A 22,584-nucleotide genomic window follows, 5' to 3' on the forward strand; every position below is an offset into this window, starting at 1 on the left:
CAAGATGACTGACTGATCCAAGTTACAAGTCCCCGAAGAACAGCTGGAGGGTTTGAGGACAACATGAAGAGGTGGTTTTTTTTTGTCATCGTTGAGAAGGTTTAGAAATTATCCCCTTTCATTTTTCATTTCAGGGCACGTGTGATTGTAGTGGGTGATTTTTATCTTTAATTTTGTGTGGATCCGCGTAAGCATCTGAATCACACAGGCATCTGTAGAGAGAAAGATTCCTTTAAATGTGAAGCTAAGAGTTCCCTAAATGCTTTCCTGTATTCTGCTTCCCAGGGTCCTGGGGAGCAGGCCTCGTGCAGAGCCTGGGGTGGCCCGTGTGCGGTACAAATGGGTGGGAGGGGCAGGGCGTCCTGCAGCGCCCGTTTGCCTTGACCTTTCCCAGTTCTCTGTCTTCCTTTCCTCTTCTCCTGTTCTCTGTTCCTCGCCTCCCTACACCTGCCAGTGGCTCGTCAGACAGCTACCTGAGTTTGTTCCGGAGCTGCGTCCTGAGGCTCTGGCCGGAGGGACCGTGGAGTCGCACACGAAGGAGCAGCCCCGGCTGGCAGTTGAAGCCAAAACAGAACCACTTAAGACCAGCCCTGTTTAGAAACTGCTGCAGATTTTAAGCCAACTACAAGTACAGTTTGAGAATCCTACCTGAATGATGTCACGTTTGCCTCAGAAGTTATTCCCACTGAGATCTGTTTTTTTTAAGTGAAAAGAAACCCACGATCCCACGCCTCAGAGTTTTAGTTTTGTGCCTTAAATCCCCCGTGTGTATATTTCACGTAGTAAGTATACCATTTTGTGGTGTTGTCATTGTCCTAAAAATGTACTCCCAGTTTCTGTGCATTAGTTCTTTTTAAGTGGCTACACGCTACTCTCTTGAGTTGCTGTGTCAGTTCATTTAAGCGTTGCTTTATTCAATTTTTTGCTTTTATTCAGATGCTTTAGTGAATGCCTTTATACATGCGTCTTTGTTCCTTAAAATTACAACACGGGATAGAGTCCTGGAAAGAGAATGATTGAGTCAAAGCTTGGGATTATCGTGGCTTTTCCTATATATTGCTATACTGTTTTCCAGAAACCTTCCCCCAGCTTACAGCAGTAGTAAAGGAAAGTGCCGGACGTACTCCTGTGTTAGTCTGCTTTAGTGACTTCAAGCTCAGACCTTAAAATCGCTTGTTTGCATTTCTTTGGTCATCACCATCAATTAGGTTTTACTGCAGGATTTAAAACATTAATGTCGCTGCCCTGATTTCACTCCCTTTGAAAAGGAAAAGTTGTAGATATTCAGGGAACCTGGTGGCATAAGCCTTTTTTTTTCTTCTTCTTCTTCTTTTAAGGTTTTATTAGTTTTCTTGCTTATAGCTTCACCTGACTTCCAAGCCTGTTCCATTGTGCTGCGGTGGGATCCTGCTGAAGTCAAGTCTTACCCACATCAGTCCTCCATTTAAAACTCCATTGTCGTATTGGAAAAAAAAAAAATTTAAGCCTTTGGGGACATTTTAGGATCTAACCCCCCTTACCTCTGGCTCCGTCCGTGCCTTTCTTTCTCTCAGCCTGTTTCCACGTACTTTGGGTCTCTCTGGGACTGTGACACGTGACACAAAATACTGCATGTTCATAAGCAGTACCCTGTCCATTGTTTATTTACATGTCTGACTTCGCCGTAAGACCGCGTGGGTTCTTGGCACAATGACTAGGTCCTGGTGATTGCTCTCTGTGTCCTCAGGGTCTGGCAGCTGTGTGCAATAATACTCCATTGTTTTGAAAATATTGGAGCTAAATTTTAGCCTTTCTTCATCTTGATATTTAGATTGGCAGTTAAAAGAAGCTGCATCTTACTAAAAGAGGTTCTGTACTAACTGTGTGCCCTTAAGCTCTCACTGCCTCAGTTTGCTTCTCTGTAAGATGGGCATAACAGTATCCGTCTCCTAAGGTTATTGTGAGGATAAAATGAGATTCTCCACGTTAGGGCTCGAAACATTGCTTCACCGGGTATTAGTGCACGATAAATTATTACCATCATCATCTGTTTTTTTCCATGAGGTTTTGGTGAAATACTAGGAGAAGGTGTTAACAGAAGAACGGTCTGCCTTGAGATCTGGGACCGCAACCTTTCTCGTTTTCGGTTGCGTGTCCAGATGTATAGACCCGAGAGGACAGTTTTGTGCTTAGAGGTGGTTAGGTGCCAGTTGTTCCTTGAACGCTTCTTCGGTGTACTTCAGCTAACTTTCTGTGGCATGGGGATGGTACCTCACTAGGTGGCTGTGGGGTCAGTTAAGTCTTGAGCGAAGATCCGTGACTAGAGTTAGCTTCCCGGGATACGGGACGTTGATACTCTTTCCATCAGTAAATTCGGACGGCGGGGGTGGGGGAGCCAGGAAGTAGAACGGAGTGGCCCTGTGCGATGCACTGGAAGAAGCAGGTCCTGTGCTGGGCGGGTGTGTGAAGCTGCTTCCCTGTTCCCAGCGTCTGTGAGTAGCTGCAGGGGACTCAAAATAGTGTAAGAAAGAAATTTTCCTTTCAGAGACCTTTCGTTATAAAAACCGGGGCGAGCCGCCCACCACCCGTGAAATATTCAGCAGCGGAAGGAAGACCGTGGACGAGCCGCACGCGTTTTCTTTGAGAGGCACGTGTATTCCCCGCCCGGTAGCCCCAGGCCGCGCGGCTCCGGCTGCGTGGACAGCCCTCCCCCGGGCTCCCCGGTGTGCAGGCCGCGTGGGGTGAGAAAGGGCCAGAGCACAGCTGACCGGCAAGCCCGGCCTCCGCGGCCGCTCTGAGCAGCGGTGAGTTGAGCGGAGGGACGTCCGGGCGGCCGGCCCTGGGACCCTTTCCTTCAGAAAGTCCAGTCTCCCACGTGTCCGTAATCCGCGTTTTGAAAGTGGCACTGACCGAATTCGTTGACGCTTTCCTGAGCACTGTCCTACGTAGGCCTTCTGAACCGGGAAGGCGTCCTGTCATTCGCCTCTCTCGGGAACACCGCCCCGGATTAGGGCCTTGACTTCGGGCAGGAGAGGACGACCTCCGGTACCGAGAGGTTAGAACGAACGGACGCTGCCAGTGTCCTGGAGCGGTTAGTGCTTACTGACCGAGAGTCACTGACTGAGAAGACCGCGTGGCCGTCCCTTTCGGAAGGGTGGCTCGAGGATGGTTGGCGCTACCGAATGTTCCTGAAGGGCAGCCAGTTTACCTTGTTGGTCCCGAGTTTGAGAAAATGACATCCAGGGAGATGGAGCTCGTCCCCACGTCTGTTTAAGAAAATGAATAGGCTCTGTCCTCTTAATGTCAGATTCATACCAGTGGTGATAAATTATAGAGCATCTGAATGTTTTTGTCTTCCTCTTTAATTAGCCCGTTCCACCGGAATTTAATTTTGCCGTTGTGTATGTGTTGTAGGGATGGGGGAAGATTCAGATTCGGATTGGCTGTTTACAGTAAAGAAGAAGGAAGACCCATTAGGCTTTGTTGTATCATCTTGTTAAAAAATATATATATAGCCTCATAATCATTGGGGTAAATGGGTTTGAGTGTCGCTGTAGTCTTGTGCCGGAAAGCTGTGTATTTTACTTGTCTCTCAACTTTGTAGCCGTGGGGAGGACAGTAGCTGAAGCGTTTGAATGAAAAACCAAACTGCTGTGTTTTCAACAGGACGCATTCAGTTTACTCGCTTACTCGGATCCTTGGAACAGCCCGGTTGGAAATCAGCTTGACCCGATTCAGAGAGAACCTGTGTGCTCAGCCCTTAACAGTGCAATACTAGGTGAGTGAAGCGGCACTTCAGCCAGAGTGTCTGCATATTTGAGACGGGATTCGTATTTTGGTAAAATCTTAATGTGGAAACCATTTCTACATTTTAAAAAAGGTAAAATTATTTCAAAATATAGAAACCTTCCCCTCCACCATCTCAATTCCAAAATTAAATGGATTCAAACAGAATAATAAAAAAAAAAAACCACAACGGTATATTGAGATCATACCCCGGGAAGTCTGGAAAATGGAAGTCTTTGTGTGCATGTCGTGTAAGCGTTTTTGGGCTGAGCCGCACATACCGCAGCTTCCGCTGTGCTTGAGATACGGACACGAGGGACTTCCGGGTGACGTGTGACTGCCCTGCCAGCACCAGCCCTTGGAGTAGCACCGTATTTGCATGAAAGTTCAGCATATTCAGCCGTAATATGCCCTTACCAGGTAAAAAGCGAGGGGGGGAAGAGAGCAGCAGTTTCGGTGGTGAGACGTCGCTAGAGGGGAGCACGGAGGGAGACCGGTTTGCCGTTCCCCTGGTCGGTTGCTGTCCCTGTAAGCAACTCATTACAGAATACGCTTACAGGACTCATGTCCCGAACAAATACTTTTTCTGTGAATGCTAGAACATTCCGTGCATTTATATATAAACCGTACAGGGCGGTTTACGTGAAACTATGATCTTCTCTCGGAGATTCTTTTCAAAAGTAACTTAAAGAAGAGTGGCTTTTGACCTGACTTTACAGGCTAAATCCACAGGTAAGATGAGGCTCCCACTCCTGCTCGGCCCTGTTAGGGAGCTTTTAGCAACACGTTTCACACCATTTCAGGTGCGCGAGAGCGTTGCCACAAAGAGCAGGGAGACCTGCAGCGGGCCAGGGACCGTATGGCTAGAATGTGAAGGGACCAAGTGTTCCTACATGAGCCTTATCTGCTCTTACAAAGTTCATTACAGTTGACGCTCGAACCGAGTGGGGGTTGGGACACCAACCCCCCAGCACAAAAATTTGCGTGTAACTTTTGACTCCCCTAAAACTTAACCGCTGCTGGCGGGAAGCCCTGCCAAGAACAGGAGCCCTTGATAGACACAGATCTGGTATGTGACACGTGTTGTGTTCTGGATTCTTACAATAAAGCCGGAGGTGAAGAAAACCCGAAGGGAAGAGCCGTCTACATCCCTGTACCGTATCAAAAACCGCAGCTGGAAGCGGGTCTGTGTAGTTCAAACTGGTGTTTCTCAGGGGTGAACTGTGAATTCTTTGTGTTAAAGTAGAACGGGGTGGGGGGGGGTTGCAATAACGGTAAGAAAAAAAAAACGTCTTTGGTGGGGTTTCTATAAATTTAGAATTTGTATATAATAAATCACGTGAATTTTCTCTGGTTAACGTGTTGTATTCTCTGGTTATATGAAATCCACTTAGCTCTATTGGTAAAAACAGAACTCAGTAGTAATGCTGAGATTGTAGGGCAAATCGTGGTTTACTGTAATGGTCTTTTTGAAATTACAGCCTTCATATTTAAGGATCAGATTCGTGAAGAATTTTTGAAGTAACCAGTTTTCTTAGAATAGTTTTTTATGTCGAGTTCTTCAAGGTAATTCAGTGATTAAATATGAAATTTTGTAGGGCCATTAAAGATGTGTGTACTCTCACTGTGCTACCTAGTAGATAGGTTCAGCTGTACCTAGTACTTAAATTTATATTCATAGGATTCCTGCAAAATTAATGACAGGCTTATTAATATAAATCGCTGTAGATGAATATGTGAATATTTATAAATCTGTAATTAGTGCTTAAAGTTGTTACATATTAACTGTATGTTAGTTCTTGTCAGTTGCAGATCCCAAAAGAATCTAAAGATGCTTATAACCACATGCCTCCTGATGCTTATCTTCCAGCAAGGTTACTTCCCTGTGAACCATCAGACATTTTTGAAAAAAAAAGCTTCCTTTTCCATTTTTTATTCCTTTTCATGTTGATTTTGTGTAAAACTTAAATTGTTCTGGACTGAAGACAGAACTATAAAGTCCGTCCTGCTTAGAGCTGGCAAAAACTGTATCACCATCAAAGTTTAGCTAAACAGTGTCTCACCGAAGAATAGCCAGGACTTTATTAATCCTAACCCACAGACCACTTTTCAAACCATACTTTCTCACTGATCTGTGTACCTTTTCTTACAGATTTCCATTCTTCAATTCTTGATCCTATTTTGTGTTCTTTTGTACCTTTAAATCCTGTATTTGCTTCCTTTATTTTTTGGGGTCATTCCTTATGGAACTTTCTCCCACCCCATTGTAACCTTGGAATCAAAAGTAGAATTAAATTGGGGCACCTGGTGGCTCAGTCGTTTGAGCGTCCAACTCCTTGATTTCAGCTCAGGTCATGATCCCAGGGTCGTGGGGTCGTGCCCTGTGTCGGGCTCTGGGCTGAGCGTGGCGCCTGCTTCAGATCCTCTCTCTCTGCCTCTGCCCCCTCCCCCACTCACGTGCATGCTCTCTCCCTATGAAATAACAAAAATAGGATAGTATGGAGTGTGGCCTTACCTGCCAGTATCATGGTCTTTGCCCTTCGTTGTCCACTATGCCTAGAAAGGACTGAGGAGTGATTTTATTAATTGGGAATCTAATCAACTTGAAACTTGGACTTCTCCACCCAGGGAGAGATCACTAGGAACTTGGCCAGTTTCACCAGTAGTTCATTTTTTCATTTCTGGCACAGAACTTGAAGTCTTGCAGACTTCTGGTATGTAGGACACGGAGAACAAATTTATCGGCCATTTAAAACATATTTTATCTACCAACTGTAAGTCAACTCCCTCCAACGTCGTAGGGTGGTTTTGCTTTTGTCTTGCCTCACGGCCACCGCCACCATTTGCTCCCTAGAAGCCCAAACAACATCCACCAATATGCCTTGGAGACAATTAGCCTCTGGTGGGTTCTATCCCCAGAAGGGGAGGCGTTTATCGGTGAAACTTTTACTTTAAGCCTGAGGCCTTTTCCTGTTAGGTCAAGTGACTTAAGGCGAAGAGAAATACTAAATAGTCCTTACTCCCCACTGTAAATATCAGGTAAGACCGGACCTCTTTCCCATCATAGTTAATGTGGAAGTTTTTAAGTGTCGAATTCTGCAAGAATTTTCCTTCAGAGTCGAATACTCAGTACCCATAGCACCTAGTCCGAGCAGCAGGGCCAAAGACGTTAATGACTGGCTTAGAAATGACCGATGCTAGTGAGGTAATTAAGAACAGTGTAGGCAGGGGTAAGTTTTCAAGTAATGCAGTATTTTCCCCATTGAGAAGTTTTTGGGAAATGTCTTGCTAATTGCTGTTTCCGTTTTTAATCATTTTTCCTCAGAAACCCACAATCTGCCAAAGCAACCTCCACTCGCCCTAGCAATGGGCCAGGCCACACAATGTCTAGGACTGATGGCTCGGTCAGGAATCGGATCCTGTGCGTTTGCCACAGTGGAAGACTACCTACACTAGCTATGCATTTAAGGAGCTCACGTGTACATTGTGGCATATAGTCAACCTGGAAGTAGACCAGCTCTGCTGATTTGAAATTTAGATTTTTTAATTATGTACTGGGGACAGGTTTTTGTCGCTTTACATTGCTTCCTAGTTTACAGCATGATGCAAATGATTTTCTAACTTGGTGTTAGGAGAAATTATTTTCCATCTTTAACCTCTTAGTTGTCTAAGAGTTCAATATTACTGAATTTCAGACGTTCAAATTGATCATCACAAATCCTTTAAAACAATTACCTAAAAGAAACCAAAAAATCCTGCCGCCTTTGTTTGGGGGAGAGGGGGGAAGGAAACGGAACCAGTTGTGTTTGTGTTAGCATGTGGGTGATGTAAACTTCAATTTGGGAGATGCTCCGACCCCCGCTCCCATATAAGCATTCAATCAGTGTAACTTGCAAAACGCATAAACATCCGACAGTTTGAATTTATAGTGTTGATGGAAGAAATCATTTTTAATGTGTACTGTAAAACTTGAAATACTCAGGAGCTGAGTGAATATGTTTGTTGCTACTTACAATCCCGACCTGTTAGTCCCAGTAGTTTTGTTTTAACATGGTCTTTTTCAACTTTGTTTCCTGTTTAACTACAGACGACTTCTGTTGTAGACTCACAAGTTTAACTGTTGTATTATAACAGTATTACATGTCAACAGTGTGGTTATGACCTTTATTTATATAAAAACCAAATATTTAGTCAATTTACCGTGTCTTAATTTAATCTTTGTACACCTTCCATTTTTAAGTGCTTAAATGAGTACTATATTGCAATAAAAATGTAGTGATATAATTAACCAGCCATTAAAAATTTACTATTACAGATACTAGAGTGTCAATTGAATTTATATATTAGGTGCCCGCACACTTCTAATACAGAATTAGAGCGATTCTCTAAATCTGAGTTCTACAACGCAAGACTGCCTTCAGCTTACTGGCCGCCCTAGAGTAGGGTCAGACCTGATGCTGTGGGTGCTGCCGCAAGAAAACAGACAGTTCAGCTCCTGTTTCTGTAACTACAGTAGGAACGATGGCACGTGGCCTGCCACCAAAGCACACCCGCCCAACCTGGTTAAAAGTAACACTCAGCCAAGATCACCAAATCCTCTGGCTAACGAACTCTGCACGGAGGCTTCCATCTTCCTCGAGAAGAAATACTTACTGCACTGAGATACTGAGCTTTCAGCTACTTCCTTCCCGTTCCATAGCCTGGGAAACAAATGCCCCTCAAAGCACCAAAACCTCTGCGAGACCAAGGCAGCTGAGAGCTGCAGCTGAAAACACCCCAGGGCCCACTTCTCTCGCCCTGCTGTGCACCCAACACCGCAGGTGGAAGACGAGCTTTCAATTAAATGCACAAACGCTCATAAAAAAGAGAAACCATCTTTTGAACCGGTTTGTCTTCCAACGTCATTCTCAAACTACGAGGCAGGACTGTCCTGAAGGATGAGAGGTGATGGGGTGCTTCCCCCAACAGACCTACGAGTTTTGCAGTAACCCTTCAAAACTCTTTATAAATCATTTATTAGATCTTTTTAAGAGCATTTTCTAAACCAAATAACTGAGTCCTATACATACAAGTTCTCATCCTTCATTTACTTCATTTGATTTACTTCTTAGAAGTTTTCATCTTTCTGACCATCCACCGTCTTTTAAACCTCTTGGCATTTTGTTTTTTCTGAGTTCCTAGAATAGAAAAATTTTATTCAGTAAGAATATTGGATACGAAATTCGCAAGAAACAATTCCAAAGTTTTCAAGATTCTATGAATATAAACACTAATCAAATTGTACAGTAGATATACCACGCTGATCTATGTTTTAGAAGCAACTTCAAGATATTAATACAGAAGCCATTATAAGGAAAAAATGGATATCTCACGATTATTTAAGTATTTACTACCTCCTTAAAAGAAAGTGTGCGATATATAAAAAGCTGAGGGAGCGGAGCTGGATCTTACCCCAAGCATTATTCAGAAACTGGGCTGCAGCCTTTTTCACTGGTAACCTCTTATTTTCAAGAGACAGGAACTTATTTACTAGAAAAGAGAATTATCTATCACTTCTTTGTTTAATTTGCAGTAAAAAGTGAGAGAGACAGTCTATAAAGAAATTACCAGTAGTTCTGTTGGTTCCTGGACCATATAAAGAATTCTGTATAAAGGCTTTTGCTGCTTGCTGTCTTGAATCTCTCAGATCTTGATCTTTTAGCCTTAGAGCCAAGTAGCTTTTATTCTGGCTGGTGACAAACACAAAAGGTCAAAATGAGCAAATCTGATAACATGCTGAGTTTGAAAATAAAGTTTTGTTAGCTACTTAAAAAAGTGAAAAGGGGTGCCTGGGTGGCTCAGTTGGTTAAGCGTCTGGCTTTGGCTCGGGTCATGATCTCACAGCTCATGAGTTCGAGCCCCACGTAGGGCTCTGTGCTGATGGCTCAGAGCCTGGAGCCTGCTTCGGATGCTGTGTCTCCCTCTCTCTCTTCCCCTAACCCACTCACATTCTGTCTCTGTCTCTCTCAAAAATAAACAAACATTAAAAAAAAGAAAAAATTTTTAAAAACCCCAAATCCTAATTTTCTGTATGTGCAGATCGTGAATAAAATGACATCACTGGGCTATTTTACTACACACAAATAGACTAACGTTTCCATTTTAGGAGGCAGAGGTCTTATTTTTACGTAAATATCAGAACTGGTTTTCCCATAGAGGAGGTAATCTGAAACTACTATAATGAAACTATTTCCCCCCACAAGCCAATACTCTCTCTCAGGTCAGCTTTACATTCTCTGAAAAGAAGAAAGACCCTCCTTACCCGACAGACTGTACTTTTTGTACTTTAGCTTTCTTGGAATCACTTCCTTTGTCACAGTCTTCATTTTCCTTCTGCAGATTCGCTAAAAAATTGAGTTTATATATGTAAAACAAAGCAGGAACATTTACTGGACTGTACTTTAAATCTAGTACCAATCTGGGTGCAATCTTTACTTGTAAGAAATAGAGACAACGGGCCAAGCTCCGCTTGGCCAGGCCTATTCCCACACTCTCTCGGGGCCAAACATTTGGCTGCAAATATCTGCAAATGTACCTGACACTTACAAGAGAAGTTATTGAAATGAGAATAGTTCATACCTTCTTTCAACTTTCCTGATGATTTCTTGATGCTAAGGAAGAACAATAAAAACACTGATTGGTAAGGCAGATAGCAAAGATGACTCCACTGGTTAACACAATTTCATCTGCTTTTACGAAGATCTCCCCTTTTCATTACCACCATCCTCGGTTTTTACTCAGGATCGTTAATCAGTTTTGGAAAGCAAAAGTCCCTCCCCAGGGCACTGCTACCAATTCCCAAACTAGTAATACGCTAGGGAGGGAGTATCTTCTCAGAAGTGAAGATCTCAAAGCATATGAGCAAACTTCAGCAGAAGCAGATCGATGTGGGTAACAGTAAAGTGAAAGACTTCAGGAAAAACGAGTTCTGTAATACAGTATTCAAAATACAAAGTGAAAAGGTGGTGAGACCGCCTCGTTTTACTTGGAGGAATCACAAAGGGTTAATCCAGCAGTTCAGACAGAAAGACAAGGATGGAGACCAGGACTAGCCTGGAAGAGTAGTGGTCTTAACGAGAGACCAATGTGAACTGACAAAACACAACAGGAGACTCCCATGTGGAAACACCAGCACAGGGGAAAAGCTACACTAAGGAGGCAGCGAGGACATCTGAGCTTGGTTTTTAAGGAGGAAAGGGGAATGTGCCCCAGGTAACAACTGTTGGTATGTTTACTGGTAGTGTTTACAGAACTTGAATAGCTCTTTGGAAAAGCCTTTTACTGAAAATTTTGAGAACCGCTGGCCTAGGCAAGAAATACAGGACTAGGGGTGTCTGGGTGGCTGTCCACTAAGCGAGCGGCTCAGGTCATGATCCCACGGTCGTGGGATTGAGTCCCAGGTCGGGCTCCTGAGATTCTCTCTCTCCCTCTCCTTCCCCTCCCGTCTGCACGCTCTCTTAATAAATATTAAAAAAAGAAAAAACTACAGGACTAAACTTCTGAACTTAACAAAGCAGTCAGGAGAGGCCAGGAGAATATTAAAAAATTGCCGAATATCTAGCAGCCTAAATTTATTAAGGTTTGATTTCAAGGGCTAGAGGAGGACGAGAACTACTGCACGGGCCTTTACACATTCGGCACAGGGCACAGCTGCTAAATGAGAGGAATGAAACCGAAGCCGGGGAGCAGCCAAGGCAAGCACGGGACAAGAGGAGCCTCAGAGCCTGCGGATGTGCCTGCTACTCCACTAGCTGATACGGTTCAAGACATCATTTTACTCACCACCGTCTCCCCTGCCCTTAGTACAATGACAGGAGCACAACCGTCCCCTGACTGAACACACTGGAATCAGTAACTCGGAGGCTAGAGTTTGCTGTGGGAATGAACACAAAGTGGTGGGGCACCTGGGTGGTGCATCCGACTTCGGCTCAGGTCACGATCTCGCGGTCCGTGGGTTCGAGCCCCACGTCGGGCTCTGTGCTGACCGCTGGGAGCCTGGAGCCTGCTTCGGATTCTGCGCCTCCCTCTCTCTCTCTGCCCCTCCCCCGCTTGCTCTCTCAAAAATAAACATCCAAATTTTTTTTAAAAAGTGGCAGAAGACTGAAAAGTGGAGTTAATTCCCTCCACCTTTCCCACCAAATCCAACCACCTGCTGTGTAGCTTTCTGTCTTACTCTCTTTATTATTATGTGGATTCAAACAAACGTGTGTACCCCCCGTATAGCATCCAAAGACAGGTGTCTAAGCAAGGCGTATATAACAGGATCTATTACTTACTTAGTCTGTCCGGCTGTAGTTAACTTCTCGAGAATGTTATCCGGAAGGAGTTTCCTTTTCTTAGATTAAAACATTTAAAAATTAATCAGAGGTGAGATACATGACACACCGTGGGCTGCTTCTCAAGTTTCTGGCTCTACGGACACAGCTTTACACCCAGAGCAAGAAATGAATCAGGCTGAACCCTCCCTGCGCCTGCGATCCCTACGCTGTGGAAGCAGTGGGCCCAGGAAGCTCAGAACCTGTAACACATTCTTGGGAAGACTGAGCGAAGACTGGGAAGGCTGGCCCCGGTATTCCACCCCAGAGGTCACTGTTCTGCCATGAGCGCAGTCAAGTCACGTCCCTCTGAGCGGGCTCTCTGTGGCCAATCTGCCAAACGTCAGACAGCAAAGCGAAGATACTCCAGGTACAGCCTTCACTTTGCAAAGTACCTGAGCAACCCAATTTCCGGTAAAGAAACGACCTCCGCGAGACTAAACGACCAGGCTCGTCACGGTGAGCTGGTACAAGGGGGAGAACCCCACGATCTCAAACTCCCGCCTCTTCCCACTCCCATTTTCAATCGGTGGACAGCAAAGAGCACGAGCGCCTTGTCCCCAGAAATCTCAGCGACTCTCCCTGCCAAACATGGGAATTCTGCCCCGGCCGGGGTGCCTTTGAAACGGAGACGCCTCCCCCGCCTCTAACCTTTTGTTCGATGAACAGCTCCTCGCGTCGCTTCCTCTTCTCCTTCAGGAGCGTTTTGTCCCTGAGAGAAAGAGTGACAAGTCAGTGCGGGGCGACACGCGCGGGCCGGGGGGGTACGGGGGGGTGGGGGGGGGTAGGGGGGGGCGGTTTCTCCCGGCCGGCTGCGGGCTCCGAACCTGCGCACCGACTCCCGAACCCGCCGCTCCTCCTCTCGTGCTTCCGCCTGGGCGCTGGCGAAAGTCAGCTCCTCCGGGGCCTCGTCGTCAAACTCGTCGTCCCCTTCCTCGTCGTCTTCCTCCAGCGGCTCCGCGGCCGCGCCGCTGCTGGGCTGCCCGAGCAACAGGCCGTGCTCCGCCTCCTCCTCCTCCTCGGAGGCGGGCTGGCCCTCGTCCACCATCGCCGACGCCGGGACGCGGGACGCGCGAGGCCGCAGCTGCACCATGGCCCACACAGCGCGCCCGGCCGTCCGGCCTCTGACCCGGAAGCAACGCGCAAGCGCCGCGTGACGCAAAGAAAGAGCGACGCGACTTAGGCCGCCCCCTGCAGGTGCAGATGGGAAGACGGCCGCGCGCCAGCAGAGGCGCAGGCGCAGAACGAGGAAGGGCGTGGCCTAGAGAGAGCCGGCCGTGTTTGTTTCCTCTCTGTATGTAGGATGTTTTCCTCGTCTGGGATCCCACCTGGATTCCTCTCCGCCCCGCAGCAGTGGCTCGCGCTCCGGCTGCGAGAGCGGGCAGTGATGGGGCTCGTTTCCAGGAGGGGAAGAGCCATCATGAGACGTCCTCCGCTGGGAGGCTGGCAGCAGGATTGGCTGGCTCCCTCCCTCCTCCGGTCCAGTGGCCAGTTATGCCAGCCAGTGCCCAGAAACCTGTGACCGCAAGCCCCGGCGGCCCTACCTACCACGGGGATCCGCTTGGTCCTGTTAATCTGAAAAAATAAAACTGCCGGTTGTTTTACCAGCGAAAAATGGGTTTATTCAGGAATCGTAGAGAGTTGCAACCCCGTGGCAAACAGGCTGCAGGCAAAACCACAGCAAGTACCCCTAAAGCGTGGATCGCTCTTTTTATAAAGGAAAGGGAACCTTTGGGTGGGGCTGTTACAAACTAAAAGGCCATTGGAATAAACTGGGAGTTCAAACTACAGTGGCTTCTCATTGGGCGAGTTGTCACGCTGTCATTGGCTGGGCTGTTGCTGGGGGAAGAGGAAAGCCTTTCTCCCTCCTGTGGGCGTTAATAAAGCAGTATACACCTGCCAGGTCCACTGTTGGATTTGCAAGTAAGGGCAAGTGGTAGAGCGTGAGACCGCCCTTGCCCAACTTCCCAGCTCCATTTTAGTGAAGTTTCTCCTTATTAATTTTCACAGTCTAATTAATCAGTATTTGTAGAGTCAGCTCCCTTCACTCCCTGCACCCCAAAGAAGTGGCATTTCCGAGGGAAGAATTGTAGCAATAGGACCTCGATGCCTTCCAGTCCTTCTGTTGCCGACAGGAACAAGTCGACAGATGCAGGTTTCAATCAGTCCTCAGCAACGAACATGTGCTTGGCAACCTCAGCCACCAGGCTCCCCTGACCACCTGCCCCCTGGACTGTCCACGCCTCTGTTCATCGTTGTTCTGTCAACACTGCTGACAGCTGATCATCGGACACCCCAATTAGGATGTAAGCAATGTGAGAATAGGGTCCTGGTCTGGTTCCCTGCTTTAACCCCAGGAGCCTTGAACAGTGGCGGGTGGTCGCAAATCCTGAATCTGGTAGAAGAATAACTTCACCGTTACTTAGTGAATGCAGCCCGAGCGTTGTTTATATTCTCTGCCTCCGGGTATATTTTGTCTCTTGGCACACAGGCCCCTTCCTGATCTCTGTGCTTATCTTCTCCCACCCATTGCACACAGCACTGATTGGTCACTCTCTGAACAAACCAAGCTATTTCGCACTTGCTATGCATTTGTACACGCTGTTTCCTTTTCTGATACTCCTCCATGTGGAACTATTTATACTTCAAACATTGCCACCAAGGCTGACTTCCTCTTAGATTTTTGTTTTAACGTTTATTTATTTTTGAGGCAGAGAGAGACAGAGCATCAACGGGGGAGGGTCAGAGAAAGAGGGAGACACAGAATCCGAAACAGGCTCCAGGCTCTGAGCTGTCAGCACAGACCGCGAGATCATGACCTGAGCCGAAGTCGGACGCTTAACCGACTGAGCCACCCAGGCACCCCAAGGCTGACTTCCTCTTAAAGTGCCTTAATATCTACCCTATCCCCTCTCCACCCATCTCTAATTGCATTCTTCCCTGAATCTTGCTCATATTACTTCACTGTAGTTGCCACACTGTAAAATAGTTTACGTAACAGTTGTCCCAACCATTCTGTGAACTCCTAGAGGGTAAGGCCCATATCTTGCCGATCGTCTTATTTCCAGTGTCTATCACATGGGAGCCATTCAGTACACATTAAATTGAATTAAATAATGCTACCTCACATACGTTTTGTATTTTCAACTCTTTTTTTTTCATCTTCTCTAACAAAACCAAAACGTGAACAAAAATGAAAAAACACGAATCAAACTAAAAACTAAAAAAAAGCCACTGGTGCCAAAGGCCCAGGATGAGAAGAGTTGCAAAGAACAGTTCCGAAATACGTGGGCTTTGGTCAGATAGAAATTACAGGTTAAAAATATAATCAGACTCGCGGGGCACACCTGAGTGGCTCAGTCAGTTAAGTGTCTGACTTTGGCTCAGGTCACGAGCTCATGGTTCATGGGTTCGAGCCCTGCATCAGGTTCTGCGCTGGTGGCGTGGAGCCTGGTTGGGATTCTCTCTCTCTTTCTCTCTCTCTCTCTCTCTCTCTCTCTCTCTCTCTCTCTCCCTCCCCCACTTGCACATGTGCGCACTCTCTCTCTCCCGCAAATAAACTTGAAAAAATATATATAATCAGACTCACTGAGACAGTATGCTGACTTCTGACATCGCTAACCCTAGGAAAATGTATGCATTTAACTTTGAGAAGCCCAACAACAAAACTATTAAGAGTGAATGATGAAAAGTGGGAATCGAGCCCTCAAGATGCTTGGCCGGTCTTTCAGACTCCTTGTAGGTTATGAACACCCCTCTTGCCCAAGCAAAGAACCTCTGGGATTTATGAAAAGTTATGACTTGCAAACGCAGTACAAAGTTTTATGTGACCCGTGTCTTGTCTATTTCTACGAAAGCCAACAGTGTAACATTAGATGCGGTTTTGTAAGGGGCTGAGGCAACGTGGCCCAAGTGTGCGATCACCCAGGGAACCCACCTCATCTAAGGGGCCCAGGTAGGGCTGACCTCCCTCCACTGTTTCCTAAAGACCACTCTTCCCGGTCAGGCCAGACAGCAGGCATTCCGGGACCCTGGGTGTGGCGTTAGATGGTGAGGCTTGAGCAGGAGCTGTATTTTTACTACTTTACTCCAAGGTAGAATGGGCATAATTTTTTTAAAGTCCACAGGAAAAAAAAAAAAAAAGCTTCAGAATTCAGTGTCTGGGAAAGCTTGGTGGGCTTTTTCACCATACACAGACCGTTTGCTTCTGTGTTTATGTCATTGAGAAACAGCGATCACGTCCCCCTTTCCTCCTTGGCTGCTAAGAAGGCCAGCGCTCAACTTTAGGCAGCTGTGTTTGCCCCTGGAGTCCATATATTTGCATCGTTTATTTTTTTTTTAATCCGGATTTTCTATCTTTTTAGAAAATTTTTTTAACATTTTTTATCTTATTTTTTTTTGAGAGACAGAGACAAAGCGTGAGCAGGGAAGGGGGAGAGAGAGAGGGAGACACAGAATCCGAAGCAGGCTCCAGGCTCTGAGCCGTCAGCACAGAGCCCGACGCGGGGTTCAAACTCACGAACCGCAAGATTGTGACCTGAGCCGAAGTCGGAAGCTCAACCGACTGAGCCACCCAAGCGCCCCCTGATTTTCTGTCTTGTGCTACTTTTCTCTTCCTTCCTTGCATGACTTCTTGTTGTAGGGTTATCCCACGCACTGTGAGGTAAGACAGACAAACGAGGAAAACACCGAAAAGGAAAATCCCCCAACAAAGACATCTCTTGGGGTAGCATCTTTATACAATAAATCACCTACCGTAGAGAGTGAGTTTATTTTCCACCAAAACTTGACAAAAATTAGAAATACCAAGGTTTGACCCCTCTACTCCTATCTTTGCCCAGATAGCAACAATAAAATCAGCACAACTGCTTCTTTAAAAGAAAATCCAATCACAAAAATATCCCCTTCCAATAACCAAGCAAACACGTCAGAGAGATCTTGTGTTTAGGTTCACACAAAATAACACTGCATCAACTCCACTGTTCATTGACTTCTCCCTCTGACTACGTTTGCGATTGTTCCTTCTAAACTGCCATCGCTTATCATCAGGTGGGATTCCAGCCAGGGAATCGGAGGTTATTTCTAGATTTTCTAACATTTAGCTCACCATCCCCATGATTGTTTCGCCTCTGTCTGTGGCCCGGTACTTAGATGTGCCACAATTTCTTCTTTCCCCGGGACAATTAAGACACGTTTTCAGTTTCATGAGGAGCAAGGGCTTCAGGAAGAGTGGTACCGCAAGGCCCCTGGAAGTGAAACCTGAAATAGGACAAATACAGCCGAGTTAGGGGCAAAATGAACATACGACTTCAGCCGCTCACACACTGCGTGGCTGTATCCAAAGTAAAATCCCAAATCTCACAAATACGGTATTGTGAACTTTGTCCCCACTCTTGGCAAACTAGCTTCTGACAATTCTAGATGTAGACATTTCATTACAGGCCGGCCACAGAAATCAAGGGGATGTAGTTAGGAAAGGAACAGCCTAGAATTCAGGCGCTATAAACACGAATTTTATTTGAAGGGGTAGGGGAGACATAATTGTAAAGTGCATTTTATGACCGTATTGCCAACCTCATAACTGAAACTGTGAGTTTTACAAAATCCATATACTGCATTAAAAGAGCATTTTCGTGCACTGAAGACAAGAGAGGGGCGCCTGGGGGGCTCAGTTGGTTAAGCTTCCAACTTTGGCTCAGGTCATGACCTCACGGTTTGTGAGTTCGAGCCCCGCGTCGGCTCTGTGCTGACAGCTCGGAGCCTGGAGCCCGCTTCGGATTCTGTGTCTCCCTCTCTCTCTACCCCTCCCCTGCTCACGCTCTGTCTCAAACAAACATTAAAAAAAAAAAAAAAGACTAAAGAAAAATAACCTCATGTACCACACAGACCATGAACATTTTCGCTGAACAGGCCTCTCAAGCGATCCACTGGACTTCACGACTAACTGACGTATAAACAGTCAGAAAGGAGAAAGAAACAAACATAAAGAGCAAACAGCAGGGACAAAGAAGAAAAATTAATGATTTCGGCTTCCTTTGAGGAAAAACACAAAAAATAAGCCCAACTCTGAATGCAGGATGAGGAGAATCCTGTAAAAGTAGGATTTTCTAGTATGTTAATAAGCAAGCCAACTGAGCACAATTAAAAATGGAAAAAGCACATGTTCAATGTAATTCATCATTCATGCTGTATTTTTTAAAAATTGTTTAAAATGTTTACTTATTTATTTAGAGAGAGAGAGACAGAGAGACAGACAGGAGAGGGGCAGAGAGAGAGAGAGAGAGAGAGAGAGAAAATCCCGAGCAGGCCCCATGCTGCCAGCGCAGAGTCCAACGCGGGGCTCGATCTCCCGAATTGTGAGATTACGTGAGCTGAAACCAAGAGTTGGATGCTTAGTTGACTGAGCCACCCACGCGCCCCATATCGCTTATTGACACAACACAAATCGTGGACGCCTTAGACCTCAAACAGTCTTGTCTCTGGACAGAGTGCTGCTAACGGATGTCCCCACCCAGTGACACCTCTACTCCTTCCGGCCACCTACAGTATGTTGAACACTGGCTGCCAGCAAGCTCCTCACCTGCACGGTTGAAGCCCCTTGAGGACCTTCCAAAAATGCCAGCCAGGCACGGAGAACTCCTAGGGAATCCCCACAGCCTCAACTTGCACACGTTTTCCTTCCTGAGAAAGTGGCCTTTCACCTGCCCCTTGCCCCGTTCAGCTTTCTCCCACTTTCCAAGAGCAAGCCGAGCCCCTCACCCGCCTGGAGCCTTCCCACGATGCCTTATCACAGAACGTGCAAACTTTCGAGGGGCCGGATAAAGGGGCGTTTGAAATGTCGGTGTGCATCTCAGAAAACAAACGGTTTCCGGAGACGGGGTGACGACACATCCTTAGGCAAGCAGGGGCCACTCCGTTCCTGTCTTCAATAAAACCGGAAGAGCATCTGGCCCGGTAGGGCCGTCGACGAGATCACTAAATGCGATTCAGTAAAAATGTGCCCTCCCAGCCCTCAGACTAGAGAGAACAAGAGACGCAGAGAAAGCCAAGTGCAAAGAGAAAACGGTATTTTTTCCCAGGAGGAGCTGCAAAGTATCCTGACAACCCCCCTTCTCTGTGTGACTGCTGCTTTTTGTTGTTGTTGTTGTTGTTGTTGTTACTCAGGGAGGAACTTTGTTCTCTAAAATCATAAACTGCCCGAAACTGCTGTTGGAAATGACAGCGGTAAAGGGTAAGTATGCTCAGAGGATCTAAGTGACCGTGCCACTGACCAGCAGCCTTGACTTCCAATCCCGGTGCAGACCTCCAGATAAAGGGCATCCGGACACAGCCTTCCACGTCTACCTTCACTTTGCAGGCTCCAGGGAAACAGGACCCTGTGCCCACGCTGCCCGCCAGACTGCACCTGACCCCCTTCCACACAGCCCTGCTTGCTGTTCTGTCTCCCCAAAACAGCTTTGTTTAAATTTCACCTAAGCTCCACCCTCCCTCCAAATCCTGTAGTCACGGCACCTTTTCCTTCGCATGGGGACACGCACCATGTCCCCCTGGGATGCGGTCTCCCTCATTTGCAGAGAACCAGTAAACTTGATCTGACTACAGATTTGTTTCTGGTGACTGCCGGCGGATTGGGCAGGACCAATATAAACTGTCTCCTAACACTTAGCCGGGGACACGGGAACTACTCCAAAAAGTTCATGGCCCATGCATCTATTAAGAGATGCGTTTTGGGGCCCCCCGGGTGGCTCAGTCAGTTAAGCATCCGACTCCGGCTCAGGTCATGAGCTCACAGTCCGTGAGTTCAAGCCCCGCATTGGGCTCTGTGCTGACAGCTCAGAGCCTGGAGCCGGCTTCAGATTCTATGTCTCCTTCTCTCTGACCCTGTCCTGCTCCTACTCTGTCTCTCAAAAATAAATAAAACATTAAAAGATGCATTTCCTGGGGCGCCTGGGTGGCTCAGTCGGTTGGGCGTCCGACTTCGGCTCAGGTCATGATCTCATGGTCTGTGAGTTCGAGCCCCACGTCGGGCTCGGTGCTGACAGCTCAGAGCCTGGAGCCTGCTTCGGATTCTGTGTCTCCCCCTCCCTCTCTGCCCCTCCCATGCTCGTGCTCTGTCTCTGTCTCTCGATATTAAATGTTAAAAAAAAAAAACAAAAAACATTTTCTAGCCAAGAACTCAGACTTATAAACTCTACTGGCAGTTTGCTTTCTTTCTCCCCCCCCCCCCAAAAACATGTTCCTTCCTGACCTTCCTGACCACCTCTTCGCCCTCCCTCCCCCTACTCCGGCCACACTGACCTCAGTGCTGGTCCTCACACCTCCCAGGCGTGCTTTGTCCTGGGGTGGGGGGGGGGGGGCTCTGCTCAAGTGGTCCTGTGTCTGGAAAGCTCTTAGCCAGACAGTCCCCTTAGTTCACTCTCTCATCGCCTCCAAGCCCGCGCAGGTGTCTTCTCAGTGCGGCCTGCCCTGACTACCCAGCGGAATCTGGGTAGTCTGCTCCACTCCAATTCGACTTTTGCTTTCTGCCACAGCCTCCGGCCCAGCTGCTCACCGGCTACAGTCTTGGCACGTTTATTCTGCTTTACTGCTCACCGTCTGCCTCCACCACGAGAGGGTCATGTTCACACAAGAGATTTTTTTGCTTGGTGTCCTGACGTATCCCGGCCTGAGCACCTAGGACCGTGTCTAGGGCATTATAGGTGCTTAGTAAATGAACACCTGTGGACTTCAACTAAATTCCCAAGTTTAGAGAAATTCCAAGATGGACGACATGGTGATCACAGGGCACGGGGGTGGGGGGAGGGGACCAGGTACTTGGAAGGCCCAACACATCAGCCTCCTGACAAGCAAACCTCATTTCTGCCTCAGCAAGTGCACAGACCCTCACGTGCCAAGGACCCCGGCGCTGAGTGAACAGCCAAGAACCTTGAAGCCGAAGCTGAAAGTGGCTCATGTCTACACTAACCGTAATGGCTTGTCAGAAATCATCCGCGACCACCAGCGGGGATGGGACAAATGACAAAAACAAAACCGGAACTAATGAACACCCTGAGGATATTAATACGTTTCAGTGGGAGGCAAATTCTGTGACTTTGTCTCTACATGAGAATTGGGGCAAAGAATCTAATCGACGCGTGCTCGGTCTAAGACGTCCTGTGAGACCCACGTTCAAAGTGTGGCCCGCGTTCCTGCCCCGCCTATTTAGGCAATAAGGAAAATTAGGCCAAAAGGAGACATTATCCCAGTTTTTGTTTCTCTCATTAACCTACAGTAGTTGTTGGCAAAGCCTTTCTCTGTGAAGAGCCAGAGAAGGCATATTTTAGGCCAGACGGTCTCTGTTGCAACGACCCAGTTCCGTTGCTGTAAACACAGGGCCACGGCTGAGTGCCAATAAAACTTTATTTACAAACGCAGATGGCGGGTGAATTTGGCCTACAGGAGGCAGTTTGCGGAGCACCGACCCAGAGTCAAATCCAACCAAAATCTATCACGCGTGAGCTGTTAAGAGAAAATCCTGCCCTTGTCGAGCTGTGTGTTCAAACACTCGATCGCCCCAGCCCTGGTTCCCCGTTTGAAAAGCTGAGAAGGGGTGAGAAGATCACCTACATCTCTCCTAAATGCCACCTTTGAGGACTCCTAGATAGAAGCACGACTGTCTTCGCCCGTCAGTTACACCCATCTGGGAAAATTCCCAGACTTGGTGGTACAGCCAGCCTCAGCTGCCAGAGGAACAAACGAACAGCAGGCGGTTCTTGTGGTAGGTGCTGGTCAGTGGGTAGCTTGTCAGACTTGGTCAAGGCTTCCAAGATTTTGGCCGAGACTGAGCAGCGGCGGAACCGGGTCTGTCGTGTTAGGAGGCCCAGCTTATGCAATGGTATCATTATACGCCACGATTCTCTTCTCAACCTGCAGGGACAACTGGCAGGTTCAATTTCCTCTCACACGAAGACACACACAATGCCTGCCAGTCCCTGCCGGTCAGTCCGGGGCATGAAAGGTAGAGGCCAGCCCTTGGCTTGTGCAAACACTCTCCTTTTATTGTCTTCTTTTCTCCCCCCCATCTGCATTTTGTTACTTTCCTACCATGATGGTTTTGTTTTCAGTCTTTATACTTCTTAGAGGTGAGCTGGAGATCATAGGACTGAAAATAAACCACATTAGAAGAAAGGGACTAGGGACGGAGCTCCCTTCCTCCTTCAGAAAGTTTATCCCAGGGCACCCGGCTGGCTCAGTGGGGTAAGGTCTTGACTTGGGCTCAGGTCATGATCTCGCAATTCGTGGGATCAAGCCCCGAGTCAGGCTCCGTGCTGATGGCGCAGAGCCTGCTGGGGATTCTCTCTCATTCTCTCTCTGCCCTTCCCCAGCCCCACCTCAAACAAATAAATAAATTTTTAAAAAAAGAAGAAACAAAGTTTGTCCTTTCCCATTCTTGGAGAATACTGATGTTCTTTTTTTCTTTTTTTTT

At 47.1% G+C, this 22,584-nt stretch overlaps 3 protein-coding genes across 6 annotated transcripts in view; 1 reads left to right on the top strand and 2 right to left on the bottom strand.

Moving 5' to 3' along the window:
• Positions 1-7,960, top strand: part of RANBP9 (RAN binding protein 9) — a 90,309-nt gene extending 82,349 nt beyond the window's left edge. Inside the window, exons 13-14 of the mRNA XM_042985695.1 lie at positions 3,646-3,757; positions 7,091-7,960. Coding sequence (XP_042841629.1) covers positions 3,646-3,757; positions 7,091-7,221 — 243 coding nt within the window. The 3' untranslated portion in view covers positions 7,222-7,960. The remainder of the gene's footprint in view (positions 1-3,645; positions 3,758-7,090) is intronic.
• Positions 7,961-8,764: 804 nt separating this feature from the next.
• NOL7 (nucleolar protein 7) lies at positions 8,765-13,268 on the bottom strand. Its single transcript, XM_042985696.1, has 8 exons — positions 12,947-13,268; positions 12,771-12,831; positions 12,081-12,139; positions 10,384-10,415; positions 10,067-10,148; positions 9,373-9,494; positions 9,217-9,294; positions 8,765-8,942 (listed from the first exon to the last, which is right to left on the bottom strand). Exons 1-8 carry the CDS (start codon positions 13,210-13,212, stop codon positions 8,866-8,868), a joined length of 777 nt encoding a protein of 258 aa, XP_042841630.1. The 5' UTR covers positions 13,213-13,268; the 3' UTR covers positions 8,765-8,865.
• A 3,603-nt stretch (positions 13,269-16,871) lies between these two features.
• The window catches only part of SIRT5 (sirtuin 5), a 37,019-nt gene continuing 31,306 nt past the window's right edge, over positions 16,872-22,584 (bottom strand). For 3 of the 4 annotated variants that reach the window (XM_007089747.3, XM_042985698.1, XM_042985697.1), the window contains exon 9: positions 17,214-17,378. In XM_007089747.3, the coding sequence (XP_007089809.1) occupies positions 17,303-17,378 (76 nt within the window). In that variant the 3' untranslated portion in view covers positions 17,214-17,302. Of the gene's footprint in view, positions 17,379-22,584 lie in introns of all 4 variants that reach the window. The other variant, XM_042985699.1, reaches the window with a different exon arrangement.

The sequence above is a fragment of the Panthera tigris genome, chromosome B2 (genome assembly GCF_018350195.1).
Source record: "Panthera tigris isolate Pti1 chromosome B2, P.tigris_Pti1_mat1.1, whole genome shotgun sequence".
Lineage (NCBI taxonomy): Eukaryota > Metazoa > Chordata > Mammalia > Carnivora > Felidae > Panthera > Panthera tigris.